This window comes from Molossus molossus, unplaced genomic scaffold, assembly GCF_014108415.1.
Source record: "Molossus molossus isolate mMolMol1 unplaced genomic scaffold, mMolMol1.p scaffold_m16_p_7, whole genome shotgun sequence".
In the NCBI taxonomy this organism is placed as follows: domain Eukaryota; kingdom Metazoa; phylum Chordata; class Mammalia; order Chiroptera; family Molossidae; genus Molossus; species Molossus molossus.
The window spans coordinates 93,743,172-93,763,198 of NW_023425401.1; the positions used below are offsets into that span (position 1 = coordinate 93,743,172).

General features: G+C 42.0%; 2 protein-coding genes across 2 annotated transcripts in view; both read right to left on the minus strand.

The window, feature by feature from the left end:
* The window catches only part of COPG2 (COPI coat complex subunit gamma 2), a 129,718-nt gene extending 124,080 nt beyond the window's left edge, over positions 1-5,638 (minus strand). The window contains exons 1-4 of the mRNA XM_036247641.1: positions 5,518-5,638; positions 4,351-4,403; positions 3,291-3,371; positions 757-828 (exon numbers count right to left, since the gene is read on the minus strand). Of these exons, the coding sequence (XP_036103534.1) occupies positions 757-828; positions 3,291-3,371; positions 4,351-4,403; positions 5,518-5,554 (243 nt within the window). The 5' untranslated portion in view covers positions 5,555-5,638. The remainder of the gene's footprint in view (positions 1-756; positions 829-3,290; positions 3,372-4,350; positions 4,404-5,517) is intronic.
* Positions 5,639-5,990: 352 nt separating this feature from the next.
* On the minus strand, positions 5,991-17,393 carry TSGA13 (testis specific 13). The gene is made up of 6 exons (XM_036246337.1): positions 17,265-17,393; positions 14,921-14,992; positions 13,611-13,817; positions 8,198-8,337; positions 7,498-7,625; positions 5,991-6,154 (listed from the first exon to the last, which is right to left on the minus strand). The coding sequence occupies exons 1-6, from the start codon at positions 17,391-17,393 to the stop codon at positions 5,991-5,993; spliced, it is 840 nt and encodes a 279-aa protein (XP_036102230.1).
* Positions 17,394-20,027: the final 2,634 nt, after the last annotated feature.

The window sequence follows — 20,027 nt, forward strand, 5'->3', positions numbered from 1 at the left end:
CCACTCCCGAAACTTCTCATTATTTAGACATATAACCAGACTCAAGTCCCACAAGGTCCTGGGTGTCAGGCAAAAAAAAGTGACCTGATGATATGTAATACATAACAAATGGACTGCAAGATTTGGACAATATATGTCAACAGAAAGGTGGACAATATATTATTCCAGGATCCCCTTCCCTCTGTGGTTCTGAGCTAGAGCTGGGCAAAAGAGAAATGTGTGCCACATGAGGAGACAGGAGTAAAGCAGCAGCCATTGTGCTCGCAAAGTCAGGGTGGTCTAAGGTAATGAGAGACAGATGCAGAGGTTCAAGCAGCTCTAGTTTGTCCAACCCCCCCCCCCACACACACACACACACACACACTCCATGTCCTCTTTCCCACTCTGCCTCCAGTTCTCCTTCTCACTTGCCAGCCCTGCCAGCCAACAGCACTCCCAGGCCCACCAGAACCTTGACGAAGAACCCTGACTGCCGGCTGCCTTCCACAGCAGTCACTTCGGCAGTGTCACCCAGAAGCTGGGGAGTCACAGCTTTCATGACTGCGTGGTAGATCTGCGGGCGAACAGCTCTACACTATATGCTTTCATTCTTTTACTCTCATACATCCTTTAGTGAACGTTTGATGAAAATAAACAATTTTGAAGTAATTTTAAACATTCCAAGCAACCTTCCCTAATTTGGAACACTCCAAGTGCCCCAAGGAAAACAAATAAAAGCAGTTTTTTCAGCCTGAAAGAATTTTAAAAAAGACTTACATCATTAGATTGAAACAATCGAGTCATTGCAAAGAAGGCTTCTGTGGCTTCTGTAGTTCCAAAGTGTTCACCCTAAGTAAAATTGAAAACAATTCAGGATTTTCTCTTTATTTCTGCAAAACTCTTTGTGAATGCAGGACAGAAACCTATTTGTAAACAAGAGCCTTTTTGCTATTTTTCTGGCATAGCTATTTACCTACTCCTTATTTAAAATATTTCAATATCACACACCAAGCTATAAAAGTTCTAGAACAGTGGTTTCTAACCTTATAGCAGAAACTGTTTTAATTTCCCTGAAGAACTGTGATTTATAGGAGGTAGAAAATGATAACAAGCTGAGTTCCTAAATCAAACTGCAATGTTATTGTTATACTGCCTATGAGCAAAGATCATATCCTCTACCTTTCTATAATCCTATGCCCAGCACAAAGCCTGGCATTCTCATAGGAACATAATAAATATTAAACTGTAAAGAACTATTAGGAATCCAGAAAACATAATTTAAAGGGACCCACTAAAAGGGCAAGAATCAGGTTAGTTATATAAAAGGCTTAAGGGGCTGCTAATAGATCTCAAGATACTGGCTCAAGCTCCAAAAAACATGCTTTGGATCAGAACTTTAATGTGTTCAATAAATCAGCTGAGGATCTTGCCAAAATGTAGATTCTGACTCAATGGCTCTAGGCTGAAGCCTGAAATTTTTCATTTCTAACCAGCTTCCAGGAATGAGAATGCTGCTGATCGGGGAGCCACATTATTTTTGCGTAACAAGATGTTAAAGAACCTAGTTCACTTACAGTCGAAACTGCAGATCACAGGCTACCTGAAACATAACCATTTCAATTTAATTATCTTCATTAAAGCAATCCTATAAAATATGTCAGGCTCAATCACTTTCAGAACTTCAGATTTTCCATAGAATATAACTAGTCTTCACTCTATTTGTTATGAATCTAAGAATAAGCCAATTTTGATGAAAAACTTTGAAAGCTTAGGATGAAAGACAAAGTATTATAGTTTACAATTGCTTCAATCAGAATATCCACCTTGCTCACCAGCAAGATATTTTCCCCTCTTTCTTTCATAACTATTTCCTGAATACTTAGATGGCCATGTACTTTTCAGTCATATTGGTAAAACTTGAATTCCTACCTTTTAACTCAAAGAACACATGGATATGTTAACTCTGGTAGAAACTTAAAAGTATTTTTCCACAAAGCTCTCCCAAGATCTAGGCAAAATAAAAAACTAAGGTTCCCTGACCTGTTTATGTATTAGTCTGTGCTCAGTAATGTCCTTATCAAGATAATTAAATGTTTCAACATCAGCTATTGGCCAATACAAAAGTATATGAACCAAAACCAACTACTCAAAACTCTTCTTATATAATAGATTTAGGTAACTTGGACACAACATGTGCTCTGAAGTTAATCAAAATGACTTTGCCTTAAATGTTCCCAATATGCTACTACAGAGGGATGTGACTTTGTGAACTTTATTTAAAAGTATGTAGTTGTTGCACAATCTCCACTTGCAAACTATGAAACTGAATTATGTCTCTGGATGAGGTCTTCAGTCGTGAAACACAGTAAAGATAAAATATTCTCATGGAATTCAAATTTGAAACCATAGTCTTCTTAGCACCATATGTAAACCATCTGATATTGTGAGGGTGTGTGTGTGCGTGTGTGTCTAAGAAACAAAATCACATTTGCTAAGGCCCTAGAAATTTTATGAGATTTTTAAGTCAACAATAAATAAATAAATAAATATCTAAAAAAATAAAAGTAATAATAATAATGACAAATAGAATCTATTTCATTTAGGGCAAACAGTTTTGTTGGTTTTGTCTTTATATCCCAGTGTCTAAAACAGTGCATAGGGCACAGCAGATATGTAATAAATATTTGCTGAATGACTGAATGAAAACTATTCCTAAATGCTTACTATGTATCTAGGGCTATTCTCAATGCTTTATTTTTATTACCTCATTTAATCACTACAACTTTAAAAAACAGATATTATCACAATCCCCATTTATAGAAAAGGACATTAAGGAATAAAATGATTAAGCCCAGAATCACACTGTTGTTATGGTGGAGTAGGGATAATAAATATAAAATCTGAATAATAAAAGCAAAGCTTTAAACATAACTATATACCCACCCACTCCCTGAAAAGGGTAACATATCTATTTACAATATGCCTAAGGTTCTGCACTATATTTTTAGAGGAACATAAAGACCTCTGAACAATTCTAAACAACATGTTTTAACATTAACTAATACTTGTTAAATTCAAATCAATGTTGAGAATCTACAGTGTGCTTAGCTGCTTTAGTACCTCATGCATAAAAGAAGTATAGGTCCCAGTCTTTGTCTTCAAGACGTTTTACATATTATTATGTTAATCAAACACTGCGGACTTTTTAAATAAGTGAATTAAAAAAAATTATACTTTCCAGAAAGTATTTTACTACATATTATGGAGTTCTATTCCAGGACATGAATCTGAAGGAAATTAAAATAATTTACCTGGTTCAGTAAGTACAGAATCTTTGTAAGAATATGCAAACATCTTCTTGGATTGATGGGTGTTTCGTTGAACAGACGAGCCTGGAAATAAAAACCACTGTTAATATATAGTACATTTTCTACCTCGGATTATAGAAAATCAACCATAATAAAATAAATATGATTATGTATTTTAATTACGATATCCAAATAATGTTAACTAGCTATAGTTTTTAATTTATAATGGTATATGATAAATTATTAGATGTGGCCCTGATTTTCCATTTTAATATTTTTTTTATTAATTTGTTTAGAGAGAAAGGAAGGGAGAGGAAAATGGAAACATCGATGAGAGAGAGGAACATCCATCGGCGGCTGCCTCCTGCATGACCCCCACTGGAGATCAAATCTACAACCCAGGAATGTGCTTTGACTGGAAATGGAACCGGGACTTCTCAGTCCATGGGTCAATGCTCAATCCACTGAGCCGCACTGGCCGGGTTGATTTTGCATTTTACACTCTCTCTCCCATAGGTCTACTGCTTCAACTTCGTGGGCTCTATCTGTTAAGTTAAGAATCAAAATATTTATCTATATCACTTGAATACAATGAGTTTAATATCTATAACTTCCTTCAATAACCTTGCACTAAACATCTCTTCTGGCATTTTATTTAAAATTCTTAACATGTGGCCCTGGCCGGGTGGGTGGGTTGGTTGGAATGTCATCCTGTACACCAAGAGGTCAGGGCACAAACTTAGTTTGGAGGTTTGACCCCCAGTAGGAGCACATACAGGAGGCAACCAATCTGTTTCTCTCTCATCTCTCTCTCTCTAAAAATCAACATATCCTTGGGTGAGGATTAAACAAATACAGAATTAAGCAAACAAAAAATTCTCAACATGTAGTCTACATGTTTTTGCATTTCTCCTCTTGCAAGCAACCCCTCTTCCTTTTCCCTCAAGTCTATATTCTCTGAACTCTTAATTCCTATTTTGCATCTCAGCATTCCAGGGGCTCTATGCCCACCATTCCAAAATGGAATGGAAAAGAAGAAACACAATATACTTCCAAGCCATACCTCCTGTAAGACAGCACTCTTCTCCAGATGCCGAAAAGGATTGGACCCACTACCTATGGTATAAAACAAAACATATCTTTAATAGCTGTCCTACACAAATTTATTTTCTATAGGACACTGAATGCTTGGATATCTCACCCAAGCAAAGTGACCACTTAGATATCACAGTGATAATCGTTACTAACATGCATATGAACTAATCACTTGGATTCTGAAACTATTTGTCATTGCTTTCCTATAAGATCTTGTACTTCTGCGGGAACCTTGCCCAAAAGGAGGGTCTTTTTCCCCTGGCTCTTTTTATATGAATGTTACAAATATCTGTAATGTCCACACAACCAAGATTAATGAGATCATGGTACAGGGCCCTTTGGAGTTGCCTAAAGGCCAGCACGATTGTGTGTGTTTCTAACATTTACTGTGAGGCAGAAGAGTTTAGCAGATTACCATAAACTTAAAGATGAAAGGGGCCACTGAGGTTTTACTAACCCAACCACTCTTTATGAGAGCAGCCATAAAACACTGAGTTTTGTTTTGTTTGTAAGGTGGCTTGGTATCTTTCCCACTTGCTCTGGACCAAAGTATCACGGCCAACTCACTTTGGGACGCATTCAATGATCTATGTACCTTCTGGGAAGCAGTGTAAAGGTCCCCAGGAAGATTGTAAGGTACATGGCACCTCAAAGTTCATTTATACACACACTGTCCGATGGATCTGAGACCCACTCTGGGCCTCACACTATCAGCACCCCTGGCCTCTTAAGCGCGCACACAGTCCCTCCGCCACCTGCCAAGCGCCCGCCGCCTCTGCGAGCAGCCCACCCTCGGCGAGCCGGGCGGAGACGGCTAGGAGGAGCTGCGCCCAGAGAAGGGGAGGGGGAGAAGGCGGGGGAAGCGGAGGGTGGGGAGGGGGACCAGGGAGGGGAGGGGGAGGAGGCGGGGCCGCCGAGCAGGCTGCTGCGGCGCAGGGGCGCCTGGGCTGGAGCGCGACCCTGGGGGAGGCTCCGGCGCCGGGGGAGGGGCTAGGGGCAGGCCCCCGGCAGGAACCGGCCCCCTGGCACACCGGCGCCCACGCCCCCCGGTCCGCAGTCCCCGAGAGCAGGTGGCGGCGGGCGGGGGAAGGGACCCCCCGCCGCGGGGGGTGGGCGTCAGAAGCCCAGCGCGTACCAGACTCCTCGTCCTTCTTGTCGAATTTTTTAATCATCTTGGACGACTTCCCAGCGCCCAGACCCACCGCAACCTTCCTAGGCGCCGCAGCCGGCAAGCGGAAGAGGCTGCAGGAAGGCCGGCCCCGTGCTCTGGCGCGGGTTGGGCCGCCGTCGTGTCACTCTGGGAGAAGGCCCGCCCTCCCCGGCTGTCACGGCCATTCTGGTCCCTTGGGGGCGCGGCCACGCCCTCTCGTCTTCCCGAGTCGGCGGAGGCGGGGCCAGGCTCTGGGTCCGGGGGCCCGCGTGGTGGCCGCTGTTGAAAGTGGTCTGTACCGGGTGCTCGCCCCTGCCCACCCTGCCAGCGACCGAGCAGCCCATGTCCGGAGCGGACAGTTTGTGATTTTATTTGGTTGACACGCCCTGGATAGCGACTCGTGTCGGCTTCTCAGTCTCTGGAGAGCTAGGCGAGAGGACAGAGGGGTCTGTTTCTACTTAATGACGGGGTGTTTTTATAAACCACTGCCGGGCGCTTCCACTGCGGAAGGCGCTCTCCCCAGGCGCGGTTCTGGTGGGCTTCTGTTCCAGCAGCGATGAAAGGGTTAGTGGTTCCCAGTTTATCTTCGAAGTCTGCATGTCACTTTCTGACTTCTTGGAGACTGCAAAAAAACACAGGGCACCTTGGTGAATGTGGATTTACAGAGGGTCTAGATTCTAGACTCTGGAAGGACACTGATGAGAGACAGAATTGACCCACTTGGGGGGACCAGAGAAGTGGTCTTTACTCTTAGCAAGGGCATAGATTTTGGACCACGAACTACAGTTCCCAGCCTTCTTTATAAGTCTGGATTCCTTACCTTCCTCAAAACCCAGTTTAAAACTGACACTTTAGAATCTTCCCTGTTTAACCCCATCTCTCAAATGATTCCATCCACAACCATATTGACACTCATAACTCAGTTTACTAAGTTGAGGTACATTCACTTGTATATCTCACACCTCTTAGCTTTTTCCTGAAGTGTGTTGGTTTTCAGTCTCAAATGTCTGTTTGAGCGCTCTGAAATTCTTCAATGGGTCCCAACTGCCTAGTTGAGAAAACCCAAGCCCTTAATCATATAACCCAGGGCCTTAACCATATACCCCCGGCCCTTCATGTTCTGCCCCATCTATCTCTCTCATACATCAAACGTGCCATTATTAATGCTTGATAAGTGTTCAACATTTATTAGGTGCCCCATAAGTGTTCTTAAATGAATGATAATTTGTCAGGAGCATTCTCAGTATACCCTCCTCCATTCCATACAACCTTTTCTCAAACCCCTCCCACCCCATGTCCTACCTCATTCCCAAAGAGACTGGTGGACCTCTGAGATTAAGACTTATCCTTCAGCCCTTTTTAATTATTATGAATTTGATTAAATGTATGTCAGAAAAAAATGTAATTAGTATATCAAGCCCAGGTTAATGATATAATATTGATTAGGACAGGAACAAAAACAGTAGCCTGCCAGGTGTGGCTCAGTAGATTGAGTATCGTCCCACAGACGGAGAGGTCCTGGTTCGATTCCCAGTCAAGCATATGCCTGGGTTTCCAGCTCGATCCCCAGTGGGGAGAGTGCAGGAGGCAGCTGATCAAGGTAGCTCTCTCACATGGATGTTTCTCTCTCTCTCTCTCCCTAAAAAATCAATAAAAACATTTTTAAAAATATTAACTAAATAATATGGCAAATAACATTGATATACCAAAACTTTTAAAGTGGTAGGTGGTACAATTTGGGAAGCACTGTGCTGTGGCTTCTTGAAATTTGAAGATTTAGACAGAATCCAAAGCTTAGCACCACTTGAGCCTCTATCAGTTCTTAGCTTCTGCGTGACAGGAAAAAATAGTCTCCAGAACCTCCACGAGAGATGTTGATTTACCCTTAAATCTCATCCCCATAGGTTGTCCCTCCTGCCCACATCTCAGTTCCATAAGCCAATTCTTTGAAAGAGAGGAGCTTACCATCTTTCCTCATATCTCTATTATAGACTTGAGCACTCGCGAGCCCAGGGTACATATTTTTCTGTTTCCTCAAGGCGCAGATTGCTGAATAGTTCCCTTCACTCTTGAAATCATTCTTGTTGGAAAACCTTAACAAAGAAAGCTCATTTAGTAATTGTTAGGGTTGGGGTTAGTGGAACCGATCACTACATTCTCAGATTCCAGGGGAGGGGAAAGAACAATGCTATCAGGTGTTCACTGGTACAGAGTGGGAGTGCTGTTCAGTGAAAGGGATGCTTCTAGAACCTAGTCTTGTAAACCTGTGTTGGAAGTTTAGAATCTCTCCTCTCCAAACTGAATATAGGCTGCTCCTAGAACTAGTTTCAAATAAAATCTCATAGCACATTGTTCCTATGCTATAGCCCTTATTATGCACTGAGGGAAAAATTTTTTTCTGTTTCCTCAAATCATATGCCTTTGAATATTTCTCTTCACTCTTGAAAATCCTTCTTAGTGAAAAACCTTAACTTTGCATTACTGTTTCTCTTTCATTAGGGTGTAAATGACATTGGGGATCATATAGGGAAGCTGTGTTTTATTAGTATACAGTTGTACCTATATCCTACAAGCAAAAAGTATTAAATCATATTGAAAAGAGATAGTAATGTGAATAAGGAAATGATAGGAAAGAAAATGAGAACAGGAGTAGCCAGTACTTTACCTAAACCATTGTTTTTGCTTGGATGTAGGATCCTTCGACAGTGCCATAGAGAAGATTGATTTCAGCCCAGGTCCTAACTTTTTTTCCTGAGGCAACAAGGGTAGGCGGAAGTTCTCAGTGGGTTTGTGCTGATAACTTTCCTGCAGCAGAGGGAAGAAGAGTAAGAGAGGGAGTCAGCTGAGGACCTTGGGATGTAAAGGCTGAACAAAGTTCTTGGACTAAGTTCCAGTTCCCCAGCATGATGCAACCAAACCTGTCAGAGAAGGGAGTGGGGACTCAGAAACCAAAGAAGAGGAAGCAGTTCCAAGTGGGCCAATACATGTTTGTTTCCTAGCCAGATGACTGGTCCAAAGCTTTGTCAGTCTCCTAAGTGATTGACTGAACTTGTCCACTGGCCCTCTGAAGAGAGTGGCGAAAGAATTTGTCCGGTTTTGAGAAGGATTCAATTAGTGCATTGCTTAATAAATCAAACATTTAATAATAAATTGGGAGGGGGGTATCCATAGGACTCTACCTTCCTTTCTCAGAGATAGCTATCTCATTCACATTCTGTTCTCTGCAGTGAAAAGGCCACAGAATGAGATGTTTTGTGAGATAATAAGGTCATCATTGCTAAAGGTCACAGAATCAAAGACTTCCAGAAAGGATTGTAAAGGTCATCCAGTCTAACCTAGATCTGCACTCACCTATACAGTATCATTATCAAGTGGTCAATCTTCCTAAACCTAAAAACCCAACCTATTTTATCTTTGATCAGCTACTAGCTATCTCCCTGTAACTTCTAACTTATAGTCCAAACACAGTAACTCCAGTGTCTCTTCTACAGAGTCCTTAGAGAATTTGGATTGCTCTGGCCAGGTAGCTCGGTTAGAGCGTCATCGCGATACACCAAGGTTGCAGGTTCGATTCCCCAGTCAGAACGCATATGGAAGTGTAACAATAAATCAATGTTTCTCTCTTAATGTCTCTCTCTTTCTCTCTCTCTTTCTCCTCCTCTCTAAAAAAATCAATCAAAAAAATTTTTTAAAGAAAATAATTTGGAGAAATCCATCAAGTTCCTCCTATTTCTCTTTGTCTTCTAGGCTCAACATTGCCAATATTTCGACATTTGCTTCATGTGGCATGGCTTTGGGTTCCTCTTTTCCTGATTGATCTCATTAGAACTCATTTAAGCCCTGGCCGGTTTGGCTCAGCGGTTGGAGCGTCAGCCTGCGGTCCGGAGAGACCCGGGTTCGGTTCCCGCTAAGGGCACGTACTTCGGTTGCAGTTTGTCCCCGGCCCTGGTTGGTCGTGCGGGTGGCAGCCACTCGATGTGTCCCTTCACGTCGATGTTTCTCTCTCTCTCCCTTCCTCTCTCTCTCCCTCCCACTCTATCTGTACAAAAAAATGGAAAATATCCTCGGGTGAGGATAAAAAAAAAAAAAAAAAAAAAAAAAGAACTCATTTAAGACGGTTACACTTTATATTCTTCCTTATGTGCGGCAATCTGAAATGAAAACAATATGCAAGATGTAGCAACCCCAGGACACTCCATCACCCCAATAAAGTCTCTATTCAAATATCATCACCTCTTCTGAGACCCTGCTATCCAAATTACTATCTAAACGGCATTATCTAAAATCACCACTCACACCCATCATGCACCACTCCTTCATCCTGCGCCATTCCTTCATCCTGCTTTGTCTTGACATTTATCACATTTTTACACTGCGTGATTGCTTGGTATGGTCTATCTACCTCACTGTAATTAAACTTCATGTGGGCATACTTTGGTTTAGTCACTGTTATGTACCTACCACCCATAACAGTGCCTGGCACATAGTAAGTGCTCAATAAATATTTCTTGACTGGATGAAAGAATAAATGAATAACCAAACTACTTAATTGACATATATTGAGCTTTTTCTTTCAGAATTTTAAAGCCTCTTTTAAAAAAATACTTGCTGTTAAACATGTCTTTTAATTCTGTATTCGTTTTCTTTAAACATCTCCAGTCTTGAGGAACAGGTATACATCCAAGTTACCTCATCTAATAGGAGTTTTCCTGTAAGAGCACATCTGCCTGGGAAGTAAGACATAGCTAACAATCTGGCGACAAAAAGAGCAGAACCTTAACAGAGCTAGATCTCATAGCAGAAAACCAGGAATGGAGAAGCTATTTAGAATCCAAGACAGCACTAGCTAAGGATTACACCACTGCGTGAGTTTGTGTATCTTGATTCTATGTCACACCATTAATGTCTCTCCTACTTCTTCCTACCCACTTCTTCCTCTCTCCGTTCACTCCTTTCCTTACCATATATACCTTTTTTCTATCTATAGCTTCTGCTTATTCATTTATATGTATTTCCCTATGACTTTAACCTGCCCCTATCCTATTCTTATGGTCCCTACACTACCTTCTTTATGGCCTCCCTTTCTGTGTCCTTCCAGCTTTCATTCCCACTACCTCAGGTTTTTCCTCCCAATTCAGACGCCTGGACACAAGAATCCAATTAGCTCAGGGATTTGGGTTGTTGGTAAGTTGGTTGGTTTTGTTTTTGGTTTGGTGGTGACCAGCACAGGCAACTAAGCAGCCTATTACTTTTATTTCACTGGATCTGGTGTGCTTCTCTAGTCCCATCTAGGAGTTGAGGACTGAGTCTAGTTATACAGAATAGGACCCCTTGGGGCATCTTTTTTTATGAACTGTGGTAGGGTCCATTTCACTTAGAAGGGGCTGTGAGTATAACCATCACAGTGATAGATATGTTCATTCTACAAGATGCCAGCTGGAACCCACAGTCCTTTTATACACATATGTGGGCAAAAGAATGTTTCTTTAGTATATGATGTTAGGCTCACAAAAGATTGTCACATTTTTCTGGCAAGACAAGGAGGGGATGCAGCATAAATATTAAGCATTCTAGGTATCGGGCATTTCCATTTTCTTGGACTGGTTCCAGAAAGCTCCATAAAATTACCATGGTGCCAGTCTTTGACAAGCAGAGCCTGAACTCTGTCTATTAATACTATCTGGCTGGTACCACAGTTTGCTCATGAGTATGATCAGGTCCTGCATGTGATCTGGAAGATTCTCAAGTGCCAGCTGTTGGAAGGAAGTTCTTCTTGCACCAAGGTTACATGACAGTCCTGCATTTCCTTCTCTACCTTGAGCAGAGCAGTCCTGGCCTGGGATTTGTCCCTCGCTCAGTGCACATTACTGTACCACTACCACGAGAAAACCACTGACTTTATGTTCAAAGACACGAATTCTAAGACCAAAGAGACCATAGGCAAGAGATTAGTTAATTAAAATCTTTGTCAGCATACATTTTTGGTTACTAGTATTTTATCTTCCATTTGGAAAGAAATGCCATCTATGTAGCAACTAAGGGAATACTAATTCCAAATTTACCACACTCTATTATAAGAATCTGTTTTGGATAATTCCACTTCCAGTTTCAAATTTCTGTTATAATTATATTCTTTTGTTTGTAATGTATTTCATTTAACTTTGTCTTGTTATATTAGGCTCTCTCTCAAGAAGACTTTCAAGATCTTTATTTTTCTATTTATTTATTTATTTTAGAGAGAGAAAGGAAGGGGGAGAGAGAGAAAGAAAGACATTGATTTGTTGTTCCACTTGTTTATTCATTCATTGGTTGCTTCTTGTATGTACCCTTACCAGGTATAAAACCCAAAACCTTGGTGTATTGGGATAACACTCCAACCAACTGAGCTACCCGGCCAGGACTATCAAGATCTTTTTCAGATTCTGATTCCTAAATATCTCTTAAATTGATTTTCTTCACTTCTTCTGTTGTTGATTTAGTTAGATTCCTCAGCATCTCTTACCTTGGTGATTGTAGTAACATCATAATGAAACTTCCTGATTTTTGTTTCTTTTACAAATAATGCACCTTTCTCCCAACCTCCAGAAAAGGTCTTTATAAATTAATACAAATTTGCCTTGGCAGGTTTGGCTCAATAGTTAGAGTGTCTGCCCATGGACCAAAGGGTTGTGGATTCAATTTCCGATCAAGGGCATATACCTGGGTTGCAGGTTCGATCCCTGGCCTGGTCGAGGTCATGTGGGAGGCAACCAGTCAATGTGTCTCTTTCACATCGATGTCTCTCTCTCTCTCTCTCTCTCTCTCTCTCTCTCTCTCTTTCCCTCCTTCCATTCTACTCTATCTAAAAAAAATTAATGGAAAAATGTCCTCAGATGAGGACTAACAAAAACAAAAATAAAAAGAGAGAGAAAGAAAAATAAATTAATGCAAATTTGATTTTATCCTCTTATCTCCTGCCATTTACTCTCTTATAACTCCCTAAATGCACCTCGCGTTCTCATATTTCCATGGCTTTGTCTTTCCCTCTGATTGGAATATTCTGCCATTCTTTTGTCAGGGGTCATCTCTTCTGTAAGCCACTCAGATTACTCCCTTTCTCCCAGCAGAAATACTGTTCTGTATATGAGTTCTGTATCTTCTTTTTTTTAAACCTCACCCGAGGACATTTTTGCATTTATCTTCAGATAGAGTGGGAGGAAGAAAGGAGGGAAGAGAGAGAGAGAAACATCAATGTGAGAGAGACACATCGACTGGTTGCCACCCACACAACCCCAACCGGGGTGGAGACAAACTGCAACCGAGGTACGTGCCCTTAGTGGGAACCAAACCCGGGGCTCTCTGGTCTACAGGCCGATACTCTAACCACTGAGCCAAACTGGCCAGGGCTCTTTAACTTCTTTTATAATTCATATATCTTGGTATATTATCATTATTTTTATATCTCATTTACTGATCTGTCTCTTCTGTTAAATTCCCAGTTTCTTCAAGATCGAAACTGACCTGTAATCATCTTTATATTTTAGTTCTTAGATTAGTGCACGTTGAGTGACTTGCTATCAAATTGAATTTGAACGTCTTTAGTATACAACAGAGTCCCGGATGTCTGGATACTGTGATAGCAAATCACCTGCTCTGTTTCTCTCCCCTTCTCCTGACACTCAAAAGCAACAGGTATCAAGTATAACCCTTCATTCCTTTCCCATTCCATTCCTCATTTCTCTTCCTTATTCTTCCCTTCTCAGTTTATACTTTACTACTTTATACTCAGCTAGAAAGTCAGTGGCCACTTTACCCTTTGTTAATTACAAACTAAATATCTTTGGCCAAGGAGAAACCAATCTAAGCTAGGATTCTCTTTTCTCTGTGCCATGAAGTTTCATGACCCAAGCTTGTCCAACTCCATTTTTTGAGTATTTCTCAGGCTCTTCAGATTCTGTTGGATGAAGCATATGGCAAAGAATTAGAGGGAAGAGGTTGGCCCCTGAAGACCACGTTAAGATATTTTCCTGTTTCAAGCTGACTCCTAATTCTTCAGGGTCCTTATTTGAGGTGCCAGGAAACTTCCCAGGGAGCATTACCTTGAGCAGTAACTCCTTAGAAAAGTATTTTGGTGTAATGTCCTTTCCATATGGGTCCATTAGGCAGGGAAGTGGGTTGTTGGTCATTATCAGTAAGGTCTTATCCTGATCGTATTCTGCGACTTTGAGCATGAAGCTTAAGATTTTCTGGTTTCGAGCCATGAATTTCTGCAGTGCCGTGTGCTTCAAAGGCTCATAGTACTGGCTCTGAGCAGACAGACCGAAAGGTTTCCAGACAGACAAAGGGATTAGATCAAGAGAAGGTTAACAAATCAGTTGGCTAATCTTCTGCCTCTGCAGGGTAGGGATAGAGGCTGGACAGAGGCTGGACAAATCTGCTCGGAAATGCGTTTATCAGAAAAAGTTTGCAGCTCGCTGGCCTTTCCGTCCCTCAGAGCGGTCCCCACAAAGAGACTAGGGGGCCGGGGAAACGACATGGGAAGGTTTCCACAACAGAGGGAGAAAGACGACTTAATTCTTCTGAAAGAGTGGAAGAGAATTTGTTGGGCACAGCAGGGCCAACAGAAAGGTTTCTACGCTCAGCGTCGCTGGCCTTCCCCACAGCTCTCAGAGGCCGAGGCCAGAAACTGCCAGGGGTCAAATCCTGCTCGGGGAGTCTGGAGGGTGGGGGTGACACCAGTATTCTCACCCACCAACGTTTCCCCACAAGCACAACCACATCACCATGCTTAATAAGCACCGTTAAGAAAGGAAAAGCAGCCCTGCTGGTGTGGCTCAGTGGTTGAGTGTCGACCTGTGCACCAAGAGGTCGCCAGTTCGATTCCCGGTCAGGGCACATGCCCAGGTTGTGGGCCAAACCCCAGTGGGGGGCATGCAGGAGGCAGCCGGTCGATGTTCTCTCTCATAGATGTTTCCATCTCTCTTTTCCTCTCTCTAAAAAAATCAATGAAGAAAAAAATAAAAAGGAAAAGCAGTCACAAAAGACAGCATGTCACTTAAGATGGGGTTGGGGGAAGGGGAAGTTCCACTAAATTTGCTTTCCTGTTCACAGGAGGAAAGCAGAGGAAGGGGGAGGGAGAGAATGAAACACCTGCTGATTATTAATATGTTTTCTCAACTGGAATCTTGGAGCTCTAGGAACCACCTTCTTCCCAGTTCCTCCCTCCTCCCTCCTCACTGCTGTTCCCAGCTCTGCCTCTGGCTCAGAGCCCGTGGGCAGCTGTGCCCGTCTTAGCAGTGTGGGCGTCACAGAAGTGGCCGTGCTCGGAGGCATTTGAAATACTCTGCAACCTCTGCCCACTGCTGCAACTTGCTCTTAGGGATCTGAGGGAAGAGTGTATTTTACCTACCAATTTTGGATGGACTGTATAATACTGAAGGTTCTTGAGAACGAATTTTGATTGCCCGACAGAGTAAACGATCTAGAAACAATAATCAAAATTAGTGGTTTTGAGCCACACCTACCCTGAACAGTATTTCATTCCCGACACTCGCTAAAATGTGGTCTCTGCTTCAGACAGGCCAAGGGAACACGGTGCTTCACATCCTGCACCCCGGGTTTCCGGAATGAGAGCACAGCAAGGAGAGCTGGGTTCTGAGACACGCTGACGGGGAAGCTCGCCCACGGAAAGGGGGACCAGCCTTATGAAAAGTCAGGTCAGGCTGCTAGGAGGTGAGGTAGACAAGGGCAGCATCAAAGTTCAGACAGGGACAAATTGCTCCAAGGGATCACACCTCCTTTTTCTGCCTTTTTATTTCTGTAGGAATGAAATCAGGTGAAGATCAACATGGAGGACAACCTTTAAGGAGAAAATCAAGTTACAAAAGGGTGATAACTTAAAGGCTGTGAGTCCAGCCAGTGTGGCTCAGTGATTGAGCATCAACCCATGCAGCAAGAGGTCACCGGTTCGATTCTCGGTCAGGACACATGCCCAGGTTGTGAGCCTGATCCCCAGTGGGGGCCATGCAGGAGGCGGCCAATCGATGTTCTCTCTCATTGATGTTTCTATCTCTCTCTCCCTCCTACTTCCTCTCTCTAATATCAGTAAAGGGGGGAAAAAAAGGTTGTGAGTGAAGGGAGCCCTGGGGGTAACTGCCACCTTAGCTGGGAGTGGACAGCCTCACAGAGGAAGGGGGAAACAACATTTTGTATTTTTGCATTTTTGAATATTTCTGTGGTATATGATTCTTCCCAAAATGTTACCAAAAATAATCAAATTTTGCTAACACTTCTGTCTACCACTTTACATTTTTCTGATGGTGGTAGCGCTGGTGATTGGCAGACTGAGTGACATGTCTGGTGGTAGAGGGGCTGGGCCACCTGCATTTACCTTTACTGACGCCAGCTTGTTGCCCAGCCTTGAGGTGAGCCCTGGGTTATCTAAGGATGAGTAAATCAAAGGGATGAGAACCCAAAGCCAAAAAAGCTGAGTTACCTCCTTTGGGTTTAGCAAAATCAGAAATCAGAATTAGGCGAGAACATAATCCTGTATTTGGATCAGCATTTCTAAAGATTGTCAAGTCACGAAGAGGTGGTGTGGTAAGATGGGGTACGGAAGAAAGGGAACGTGCACTTGAAAGGGTGAATAAGCAAGCAGGTGAACACAGAAGAGGGAAGTAGTAAGACCAGGGCAAAACTGCGGGATGAGGGCAGGCCGTTATTATGCTCCAGAAAGAAAACACCAAGAATTGGCAGTTCCAGGGGGTCAGGGAGGACTGGCCCGGCACAGTCATTCCATACATTCCTTTGGGAGGGTGGGATGAAATATGGGACAAATCCAAAGATGCAATCACTTAATTTTTATTACCTTTGTGAAAACTGCAGTCCCTCTGTTCAAAACAAAAACATATTGTGAAAAACCTGCCTCGAAGATATGACATATAAATTACGTATTTAAAATCATACAGAAGTTTAGAAAAAATGTATTTGGGGAAAAAGATGAAAAGGCTTTTCTTTTATAGGTTTTTTTAAAAAAAAGAATGATAATGTGAAGGTCTCTGGACAAGATGTTTTAGCCCTGGCTGGGTAGTTCAGTTGGTTAGAACATTGTCCTGAACCACCAAGGTTGTAGGTTCCATCCCCGCTCCGGGCACATATAAGAATCAACCAATAAGTATACAAATCAGTTTCTCTCTTTCTCCCTTAAAATTTATTGATTTGATAGAGACCTCTCGCTCTCTCAAAACAATAAATTGTTTAAAAACTGCTTTTACTCCTGAATTTTTTTGAGGTACAGTAGTGAATCTCTGTTCCAAATTAGTCTCCAGCAGTTGATGAAACCCACGAGAGTGTCCAAATTGGAACATGTAGTTCTGTTATGTTGAATAGCAGTATCTTTGGCCAATAAAACAAAAGTTGGCCTGGAAAATTTATTTAAATATAATAAACGTGGGGAGGCAATCAACTTTTGCTGCAAGAGGTGGCCCCGAATTCTGGGTTTAACACTCACTCATGCCCTAAGATAGGCTTCTGGTCCCTGGGTTTTGCACCCGGATTTACTGCTATTGTGTCCCTGTCTCTTCCTATTTCTATGTCTCTGTTTCCCTCTCATAAAATCAATTAACTTTGCTTTCTATATGAATCTTGACCCTTTTTGCTTTTCAACAGAAAGTTTGTAAGTCAAAGCTTGTAAAATACTCTAAGCAACTCCAAAGAAAGATTGCAAATGAACCTTTGCTAATTTTCTTTCTTACCTCATCATTATCCACATTAATTCCTTTCTCAAGTCTAACTTCGTCAGTTCCATGTGTCTTTGATTTGCCACGTGGGAACCTGAAAGAGAGGCGGAGCATCCAGCTGCTCAGAGCCCTGGTCTTATGCATTGTCTCGACCTCCTGACTTAGAGGAGCCCAATTTAAGTGGTCGCAAATTGAAAAACATATGGGTTGTAAAGAATAGGATTCATTATCCCACAAATTGAAGAGTTAAGCAAGTGGGACCCCTTGAAGACGTCTGATGAGTTGATTTCTTCTAAAGTAGGGGTTTCAGGCCACTAAAGGAAGTACTCTAGTAGATTGCTTACAGAACTTCTTCTAGGCCGCTGGACGCTCACCATACCCTTGCAGATGACTTACTCTTTGGAATGCCTACCTGCCTCTCCACATGGAAATGGTTCTGCCTGCACCAATGATTAGCCAATGATTCCGCAAGAAGGAATATAGTTAGTGGAACATCACAAATAAATGTTCCACTTTTAATGCCCAAGCTTGGATCACCGGCTCCCCCATGTTCCTAACCACATCTAAGTTTCTCTTCCTAGAAATGGAGTAGTAAAAATAATAATCACTGGTAAATATTCTCATACTCGGTGCTTTCAGTTACTTTCCCATCCCCCACCCAGATACTAGCTCCTTTTGCGGGAAAGAGGGCAAGGGATAGAAGTTGCCATTTTTAGTAATAAAATATTTTGGATTCCTTGACTGATTCTTACTAAACTCATTTACTTCCTGAACATAGTGAAAGATGCTCAGGAGTCAGATTGGGTTAATGACTAAAATGAGTGGCCAGCTTGGAGATAGTTCCATTTGCAGGGGTTAAACTAGTCCAAATTAAGTAGGATCCTACAACTACCTCAACTAGACCTCTCTCCTTTAAAAATGAAGGTAGCAGAGTAAGGAACAAAATAAGAAAAGTAGAAATAGCCAAGCTCTGTCGTTAGTGGGTCAGTTGGCTATAGCATGGTACAAATAATCCCAAATTCAGGTTCAGATCCCATGTAAAGAATTCTTGCTTCCACCTCATGCCAGATGGCTTAAAAATAGTCTGAAGGGAAGCAGGTGATGCACTGTGGACAGACCAAAATAAATTCATCCCAATTAACATCTTAAAGTTTGTGCCCTTTTGATGTGTCCTATTGCCTTAGGTTATCTATTAATAATATAATTCTTATTGTACCACTTTCAGAATAAATCTTTGGTAAATAAAAGGTAGCACCAGATTCCAGACGTTTCTTCAAGTCCAGTTTAAGGCATATTGCTGCATGAAAAATGCTTCCTCAGCCCAGCAGTGACTATCTCGGACAGCCTGGGGTTTTTCTTTTGGCAAAGCTCCTCCAGTTGCTACATGAAACACAGACCAAGATCTGGTTTTTGATCTCAGGACAGTCATTCAATTGAAACCTTTTTAATGAGGGTTTACTCTGTGACTAGCACTGTTGGAAACACTAGGGGCTACAAAATAAATTTGTGTAAGATGGTATTTATAACATAGTTGGGCAAACAAGACCACACACTTGGCAGGTTTCCTTTGACTCATTGCTGCTCACTGCTAAGTGGGCCAACTTGAAGCAATTATTCACCCAGAGACCAAACTCAGTGCCCCTAAATGGTCCACATTCTGTAGGGGTTCAGTTCAATCCAAACATTGTTTCCTTAGCATACGCTGTGTGCCCAGTCCCGTTCTTGATCCTGTATGGGAAACAAGAGAAGACCGATAGGAGCTGTTGTGAATGCAGAAAACACACAGGATAATCCTAGCCCTCAAGAACTTAAGTTTAGTTGATAAATAAGGGCAGGGAGGAGAAAGTAATTGTTAAATCTGAAACAACGATGACAAATCTCTTGGGGCCTCAACTTCCTCATCTGTAAAAATGTAGAGAGTTAACTAAATGATTTGAAGGGAACATTCTAATTCCACGATGTTGATGAGATTTACCTACACAAAGACCTAAAATAAAATTAAATTTATGTGTCAGTAATGGGAAGAGAGTTGGAAGAGCAGACTTGTTTGTCCAGGGAGTTGCTACATTTTGATAATTAGAAATGGAAGAAAAGAATTGAGGATTTAGAACCTACCGTTTAGAGAAAAGAGAGGTTAGTGATTGATGCTGGGGGGAGATGTTTCCCAAAGGGTGTGGAAATTGAGCTGGGCCTTGTAGGATGGTTTGTGAAGTAGCCTAACCGGAAGATTATTTGTTTTTGTCGTTGTTTTAAGTAGCTACTATAAAGACTTAATAGTAGATGGGTAGGATGGAATCAAATCTGGGGGGCCTTGACAATTAAGGAGAACTTTCCTAAGGCTTATCAGCTCAAGTTCCTGTAAAGTCCATGGGTTTGGAGGAAAGATTTATGTTAGTGTCAATAGGTGATTGTTTAGGATCATATCTAGTTTGATTGTCCTGACAGAAACCCTGAAGATGATTGTCTAAAGTTTATGACTAGCCTGAACTAAACTCTGAAAGTTCCCTTAGAGCACTGGTTCTCAACCTTCCTGATGCCGCGACCCTTTCATACAGTTCCTCATGTTGTGGTGACCCCCAACCATAAAATTATTTTCGTTGCTACTTCATAACTGTAATTTTGCTACTGTTATGTCTTAGGTCGTTCGACCCCCAAGGGGTTCGTGACCCACAGGTTGAGAACCTCTGCCTTAGAGGGAAATAGACTAATGAGCTTTTACCCTTTTCTCACGTTTAGTTTTTCCAGTTCATGTATATAGCAAAACGAAAATAAATAGAA

Coding starts and splice junctions, on each gene's coding strand:
- TSGA13 (XM_036246337.1), bottom strand. CDS start 17,393: ATGCATAAGACCAGGGCTCTGAGCAGCTGGATGCTCCGCCTCTCTTTC. Junction 13,818..14,920: donor ATACAGTCCATCCAAAATTG/GTAGGTAAAATA, acceptor CTGTCTGCTCAG/AGCCAGTACTATGAGCCTTT. Junction 7,626..8,197: donor AAGCAAAAACAATGGTTTAG/GTAAAGTACTGG, acceptor TTCTTTGTTAAG/GTTTTCCAACAAGAATGATT.